The sequence below is a fragment of the Epinephelus fuscoguttatus genome, linkage group LG21 (assembly GCF_011397635.1).
Source record: "Epinephelus fuscoguttatus linkage group LG21, E.fuscoguttatus.final_Chr_v1".
Classification (NCBI taxonomy): Eukaryota; Metazoa; Chordata; class Actinopteri; order Perciformes; family Serranidae; genus Epinephelus; species Epinephelus fuscoguttatus.
The window spans coordinates 25596326-25604572 of NC_064772.1; the positions used below are offsets into that span (position 1 = coordinate 25596326).

Sequence of the window (8247 nt, forward strand, 5' to 3'; positions counted from 1 at the left end):
ATGCTATGACTTTTTTTTCATGATTTTGGACGACATACTATACTAAGACTTTATTTCATGATTTTGGACCACATACTATACTATGACTTTTTTTCATGATTTTGGACCACATACTATACTATGACTTTTTTTTTCATGATTTTGGACAACATACTATACTATGACTTTTTTTTCATGATTTTGGACGACATACTATACTATGACTTTTTTTTCATGATTTTGGACGACATACTATACTATGACTTTTTTTTTAAGGATTTTGGACGACATACTATACTATGACCTTTTTGTCATGATTTTGGACTACATACTATACTATGACTTTTTTTCATGATTTTGGACGACATACTATACTATGACCTTTTTTCATGATTTTGGACGACATACTATACTATGACCTTTTTTTCATGATTTCTGACAACATAATATACTATGACTTTTTTTCATGATTTTTGACAACTTACCATAATATGCATTTTTTTCATGATTTTGGAGAACATACTATACTATGAGGTTTTTTATGATTTTGGACAATATACTATACTATGACTTTATTTCATGATTTTCAACAATATACTATAGTATGACTTTTTTTCATGATTTTGGACGACATACTATACTATGACTTTTTTCATGATTTTAGATGACATGCTATACTACGATGTTATGGCATTTTTACGGCTTAGTATTCTACAACCTTTTTTTATGGCATAATATTTTATGACATTTCTAATGACATACTTTCCTGTCATGATGATTTCCAACTCTAACAACACAACAATATTTTTTTTTTTTTAAGTTTGAATAGAGCCAAACAAAACAGTCAAGAACAATTTTCAATTAGGAACCTCAGTGATATATTTTATTGGCAAGAACCAATAAAAACATTTCTTTTTCCAACATATTGGCACCTCAGCCTTCACAACCAATCACAACCTATTACGATAATAAGATTAGGCTTGTTTTGGTATCCCTAACACATTTTTTTGTCCATCACCTACATCACATTGTCAGCATTCAGTAAATCTAGCATCAGCATAATATTTGTAGCAGGTCATTTAGGATATCACTGTATGTATGTGTAGTGCTAAAGGAGAGCATATTTAAATGTAATTTTATCTCCAGCGGATGCCTAGCAGGTGGCAGCTCACAGCCCACAGCTTTAAGGCAGTACCATCATCCTGAGCTGCCCTGCAGCTGTCTGCAATGGCGCAGTCCCTGTAAGTAAATGAAAGAACGAATAATTACATCTTTTGCACATGCAACAATTTAAATGTCTTTTAAACACCTTGTTTCTATTTATCTAATGACTGGTATCTGATTGGTGTGGAATTATTGCATCACCCACAAAGCCTTAGCAGGTAGGAGATACTATGAATGTTGTGACTAATTATGCACCATCAAAGAAACAAAAACATATGGTTATTTAAATGTGTGTTTTGTGATGCTGCCTGATGTTTTCTTTCACTTCTCAGGAAGCTTCTTAAGTGGTTTGGTTTGGCTAATTTGGACTGACTGATCCTGGCTATTGCTGCTACTGCAATGGCATTTCAGACTGACTTGTAGTGTCCTCCGGTCAGCAGCTGGTTCTCAGGAGTGACGGTGCAGTAGATGGTGGTGTAGGCTCCCTCTGCTGGGGTCTTGATCAGGAAACTGAACATCTTGATTGCGTCCACAAGAGGGCGCCTTATGTGCCTGGTTATTTCAGTGTTCACTGAACCAGGGTCCACAGAGTAAGCCATCACACCCATAACTGTGGGAGAAAGGATGAATTTAGGTAGAGAATTACTGTCAGATAGCTTGATGTGGTTGGCAACTTTTTAAAATCCTCATAGTACATTTACTCTAAGGTTTACATATATTAAAAAAACCCTGATTGTTTATCATAATACTATTGCATTCACTTGACAAATAAAAAAAAGCCCTGTTTTTCTGAGTATTTTTTTTTCTGTTTTTCCTGAGTAATTTATTTATTTTTCTGTTTTTTGGTGTATTTTTTTCTGTTTTTCAGGGTAGTTTTTTTGTTTTTGTGGTATTTTTTTTCGTTTTTTCGTGGTATTTTTTTTCTGTTTTTCAGGGTATTTTTTTCTGTTCTTTTCTGGGTATTTTTTTCTGTTTTCCGGGGTATTTTTTTTTCTGTTTTTGTGGTTATTTTTTTCTGTTTTTCGCGGTAACTTTTTTCTGTTTTTCGGGGTTTTTTTTCTGTTTTTCGCTGTAACTTTTTTCTGTTTTTCAGGGGATTTTTTTCTGTTTATGTGGTAATCTTTTTCTGTTTTTCGTGGTATTTTTTTCTGTTTTTTGTGGTAATTTTTTCTGCTTTTCACGGTAACTTTTTTCTGTTTTTCGGGGTATTTGTTTCTGTTTATGTGGTAATTTTTTCTTTTTTTCATGGTATTTTTTTTCTGTTTTTCAGGGTATTTTTTTCTGTTTATGTGGTAATTTTTTCTGTTTTTCGTGGTATTTTTTTCTGTTTTTTCGGGGTATTTTTTTCTGTTTTTCGGAGTATTTTTTCTGTTTTTCGTGGTAATTTTTTTCTGTTTTTCGTGGTACTTTTTTTCTGTTTTTTTGGGGTATTTTTTTCTGTTTTTTGGGGTATTTTTTTCTGTTTTTCGTGATATTTTTTTCTGTTTTTCGGGATATTTCTTCTGTTTTTTGTGGTATTTTTTTTTCCCTGAACAAGGAGACACTCCCACCTGCAAGTGACCGGTGCCTGGGTAAAGTCGATAAACTAATTATAACACCATATGACTTAAAGACAAGAGTATCTCCCAGTGTCTCAAACCCAAAACAAAGTAAAACTGGATTAAACTAAACAAGCGGGTCATGTCTGCTTCCATTATATCGAACTCTCAAGAAAGGAATGAAAGCGTCTGTTGTTCTATTGCTCTGTTAACTCAGAAAAACAGAAAAAATTACTCAATAAAAAGGATTTTTTAAAATTTGTCAAGTGAATGCAATACGCTTCCGTATAATACATTTGCAAAAGTGATCCTTCATTCATAATCATCTCTGTAGAAATGAGTAATAGTAAGACTGACAAACAAGGTGTGATCAGTTGAGCAATGATGTGTGTTTTTTACAAGCAAGTTTCTCCTTGCTCTGTTTCTCGCCCAGAGCGGTTGTGGTTGAGGCATGAGACTCTCACACTGGCAACAGACGCAGATCCATTTTTAATGCACAGCGAAACAGATAGAGAGACACAGAAAGAAATGCTAAGACAAATGTACATGGTGCAAAATGTCGCACACACACACACCCTACCCTCAGTCCTTTTGGCCAGCTCTCTTGTAAACAGGACGTTGGCCAGCTTGCTCTGTGCGTAGGCCTTGACAGGGTGGTAGTCTTTCTCGCCGCTCAGGTCATCAAACTGGATCTTGCCCATGTTGTGAGCGATCGAGGACAAGTTGATGACCCGGGATGGAGCTGAGTGCTTCAGCAAGTCCAGTAACAGAAAGGTCAGGAAGAAATGACCTGAAGAGGGAGAAAGTGGGTGAAGGTGGAGAGACAGTGAGCCGAGAAGTTGGAGCAAGAGAGAAAAGACACAGAGGGAGCAAAATAAAAATAACTGGGAAGAAACAGTTAAAGATATTCACTGGTTGTCCACTCAGTGATGGGAACAGAGACACCAGAATGAGCTTGTTGATAATTTGTGCTGCAGGCTAATACTTTACTGCTACAATGATAAGCAGTGCAGCCCATAAAAAAATCAGTAGATTTATTTTAATCAATGACAAGCCCCTAGAATTAACCAAACACAAGGACAATCTCCCTGAAACTGTTGTATTTGAATATCATACCCAAATGATTGACCCCAAACTGCATCTCAAATCCATCCACTGTTGTGCCATAAGGACACATAGCCACGCCTGCATTGTTGATCAGGTAGTGAAGAGCCTTCTCAGCTGGAAAACAAAATAAATGCTTCCTTGCATTACACTCTTCATGATAATATACACTGTATTCTGGCATCTGTGCGTGTGTGTGTGTGCACATGCCACCCACTGTTGTAGATATTCTCAGCAAACTGGCAGATCGATTTGGTGTCAGTCAGATCCAGTTGCCTGGCGACTACCTTGGCTCCCTTCACCTCCCTCATGATGTCACGAGCAGCCTGCTCTCCTTTCGCCATGTCTCTGCATGCCAAAATCACCCGTGCACCTACAGAGATTAATACCTCTTAATGGTGACTGTGTGCCTGCGTGTGCGTTCATGTTGAAATTTGAGCATGTTAAGGTGGTGTTGACCTTACTTTTAAACATCCATCTTTGTCTCAGTGTTTATATATCAACAGATACAGTATGGCAGGCATTAGCTCCAGTCCTCTGCTCTGGTCTCATATGTTTTCAGTTGTATTTTATCCAAACCAGTATTGGTTCATGTGCTCGTGAGTATTATCATTTAATGTGGCATTTTAATACTTGAGCCACCTCATTATATTTGTTATTGTTGGCTGAGCTTGTAAGGCTTTAAACATTTTCCACACAGGCACTTTGAGTCACACAGCAAGACAGAATAATACAAAGAGCCTGTAAGTCATCGTGGTACCCATTTGTCTGTCTTTAAATGTGCGGTTCTGTTTGCTTGCCTCTGCCGGCCAAGTCTTTTGCTGTCTCTTTGCCTATCCCAACGTTGGCTCCGGTTATTATTGCTGTCTTCCCTTCTAGACGTACATCTGAAGACCACTTGGGGACAAACAGAGACCTGATGGATGAGGCATGAAGGTAGAAATGATTAGAGAGATATTAAGGCACCAAACATGATGTGGAAAACCAGTTTTTACAGTCCACAGAATGAAAAACACTTTGTAAGACAAGTGAAGGGAATAACTCATTGTTTATGTGACATGTTTGTTTAAACTTAGCGCAGCTAAATTACAAGGTGGGTGAGGTTTACCACCTAAGGCAAAACAGTGCCGGATAAAAATGAAGTTAAAAGTCACAGGCTTCAAGCTCACTCGGCAGCTTCACTTGACATTTCACAGTCTGCCTGAAATGACCTGAAGCAACAACCTCCACCCATCATGTACTAAAATCAGGAAAGATGAAAGTAATTTGTCAATACATATTCTTTTTTTCTATTTAACTTGATATCCTGCATGAAAAGTTTCTTACCTGACTGCTTGCATCTTTGCTGTTGCTGACATAAACTGTAATATCCCTCTAGTAGTTTGAGTGGCTCCTTATTCTAACTGTCGTCTCAAGACTGAGGTCCAGAGATGTGAAAGAGAGCACGACAGAGAAGTGAGAGAGAGGAAAAAAGTGACGGGCTTATTTTCCCTTTTTAATCATTCAGTGCAAATGCAAATAAGAAGTACGTACAAATCCCCCTCTGTTAAAAGTTGGTTAATGTAACTAATCAATTTATCCTGATTTTGAAGAGTTCCTACTCAATAATCACATGAGACGTACTGCTTTACTTCAATAAGCCCAAATAACAGAGAAGTATTTGTGTATTTAGTTACAGTTTTACGCTTGCAATTCCTAAACTGAACTTTGACTCAGCACAACTTTTTCTCCACCTCTCATCTTTTACTGTGCCACACAGAAAAAAAATCCTCCATTACGCATAACAACATCACAGATCTGTCTTGTGCGCATTCTTATCTTTGTTATATAAATTACCACATCAGACATAGGCTCAGGGGCCTGAAGTGTCAGGGGCCCCGCTGGGCTTCATTTGCAAAATGTCACTGAAATTACCGACCAAAAGAGACTCAAAATGACCACAAAGAGATGCAAAGAAACTGCAAAGAGGCACAAAATAACTCCAAAAATGGACAGAACAAAGAGGCACAAAATGAGCCATAAAGACCAAGCCGGTCTCACTCCGAAGTCGTTGAAACCTGGCCCTGAGGGAACGACTTGCTGTGTCAGACACTGACGAAAGCGTTGTCCTTTAACAGCATGAGATGCAGCTGGTTGTGTCATAGTTTAACAATGCTCGTGGCATCAGGGAGAAACGTGGTGGGAGAAGAATAAAAGTTAAGGCCGGAGAAAGTCTGAGTAGGCCGGGTGGGATGGGTGGTGGATAGGTCCAACACCTACATGCTTTTGTTGCCTAAACCCAATCACGTGTGTTTGTTGTTGAAGGAAAAAAAAGTCGTAGTGCGTTTATTTTGAAAGAGACTGTATTCTTCTTCTAACTGCTTCATCCTCTTGAGGGTCGCGGGGGGGCTGGAGCCTATCCCAGCTGACATCGGGCGAGAGGCAGGGTACACCCTGGACAGGTCGCCAGACTATCACAGGGCTGACACATAGAGACAGACAACCATTCACACCTACGGACAATTTAGAGTTATCAATTAACCTAGTCCCCAATCTGCATGTCTTTGGACTGTGGGAGTGCCCGGAGAGAACCAACGCTGACACGTGGAGAACATGCAAACTCCGCACAGAAGGGCTCCCACGCCTGGGATCGAACCGGCAACCCTCTTGCTGTGAGGCGAGAGTGCTAACCACCACACCACCGTGCTGCCCCGAAAGAGACCGTATATAAACGGTAAATTTCCTGTTAAAACAGAAGTGTATTTTGAAAGAAGACAATGCATGTAACAGGCAGAACTTGACACAGTGTCCGAGAACGTCAACAACCAACACACCCAGGGTACCTTGCATGTTGTATCAGGACATGGAAGGTCCATGACCAAATATCAATATGTGACGGGGTTGAAGTGAGAATGTGTTGGACACAAAACCACAAAAAAAAATGCATAAAGAAACTAAATACTAAAGAAAGATGCAAAACAGTAACAAAACAAAAAGAGGCAAAACCACCACAGAAGCCCTTTTTAAACAGGAATTGTGCAAATTTGCAGGAAAGCCCAATCAGTCTTTTTTCAGCATTGGCAGTATAAAAACAAAATCAGGGAGTGCAGCAAAATGCCGCCTACCTACTTTTGTTTATACAGAATGTGCCTTTTTCGGGGCAATGGGGGCGTGAGCAAGTAACAAAACATGTAGCTCAGTGTGTGATGTAAACAGTGACGTGGGAGGGAAGCCGCGGCTGGTCAGTCCTTCGGTGATTCTCTCATAAGTCGGCGCATCCTTCACCATCCCCGTCATCTGACGGTTAATGGCCTCTTCGTTTGCGAGGACAAGGAGGACGCACAATTCCTTGTCTCCCCAGTTGCTCATCTTTACAGTGTCTGTCAGGTTTGCGTTTCCCTCTTGCTACTAGCTGCTCGCTAATTCCTGCTATCAGCTGTTTCCTGTTTATCCACCGCACGTGCGGCGTCATCAACAGCCCCTCCCGTTGTGGAAGGCCGCCTCGGTCTGTGCGTCTAAACGCTCGCAGCTTGCCGGCAAAACGGCCCAACATTCGCGGAAAATCTGGCAGTGTAAAAGGGGCTTAAGTCTGTGAGTCTTGCTCCTGTGCAGGAGAGGTGGTGGGGGCCTCTTGCATATCTGTACCCAGGGCCCCCTTAGCTCATAATCCGCCCATGCTACGCATTGTATGGTTATGTCTGCTGGTCCACGTGTTGCTAAGTGGAATTACTTTAAACACTTCAGTTGAACCTTTTAAGCAATTCACCATATTTGTGAGCTCCTCATATGTCCTGCGTGCAAAACCTGTGAAGTAACAAGAAACTGCATCTGCTGAAAAAAAATTAACATTGCGGAAACAGAACTAATCCTCAATGCAGGTGAAACTAAAAACCTGGATCCACAGGTGAGCCGACTGTAATTTCAGCATTTCATCACTGTGGATTTTCTGGTGCTTTCCGCAGGAAGGTGGGAGTTATCACCTGGCTTTAGGTGAGGCTGTTATCCTAATTGCTGATTGGGGTGAACATGACAGTCAGTTGATCCTTGAAAGTGCTGCAGTGTCTGTGTTAAACCTAAAGCATTACTCAAAAGTGGGTTTCCCCTCTGCTTCTTCGGGATCCTCTACTTCTTTTATTTCATTAGCGTTTAAAAAGTGTGTGTGGTGGTGGTGAAGATAAGATCATCTTCGCTAATCCCACACTGGGGAAGTTCAGTCGTTAAAGCAGCTCGATCAAAAGCAAAGGAGGAAGGGAAAAAATGGATGTCTAGTCAATGTAGGACCTGCTTATAAAAATGTGACAAACCGAGCCATGCACTACTTTTTAAAATCAGAATCTTCATATTTCTTTGAGATTTCTTGTCCTTCTGTTGTCCTACCACACAGCTACCACCAGGGGTCAGACTGTAGCAGCATGCAGTAGGTTGTGGACATCTCTCCAGTCAAATGAGGGACTGTTTTCTCACACATGGAAGGCTGAAAAAA

The 8247-nt window shown here is 40.1% G+C and overlaps 1 protein-coding gene across 1 annotated transcript; it reads right to left on the reverse strand.

The window, feature by feature from the left end:
• Positions 1–854: 854 nt before the first annotated feature.
• si:dkey-73n8.3 (uncharacterized protein LOC100150965 homolog) lies at positions 855–5236 on the reverse strand. Its single transcript, XM_049564985.1, has 7 exons — positions 5112–5236; positions 4586–4701; positions 4003–4158; positions 3798–3902; positions 3262–3471; positions 1561–1753; positions 855–1218 (listed from the first exon to the last, which is right to left on the reverse strand). The coding sequence occupies exons 1-7, from the start codon at positions 5141–5143 to the stop codon at positions 1116–1118; spliced, it is 915 nt and encodes a 304-aa protein (XP_049420942.1). The 5' UTR covers positions 5144–5236; the 3' UTR covers positions 855–1115.
• Positions 5237–8247: the final 3011 nt, after the last annotated feature.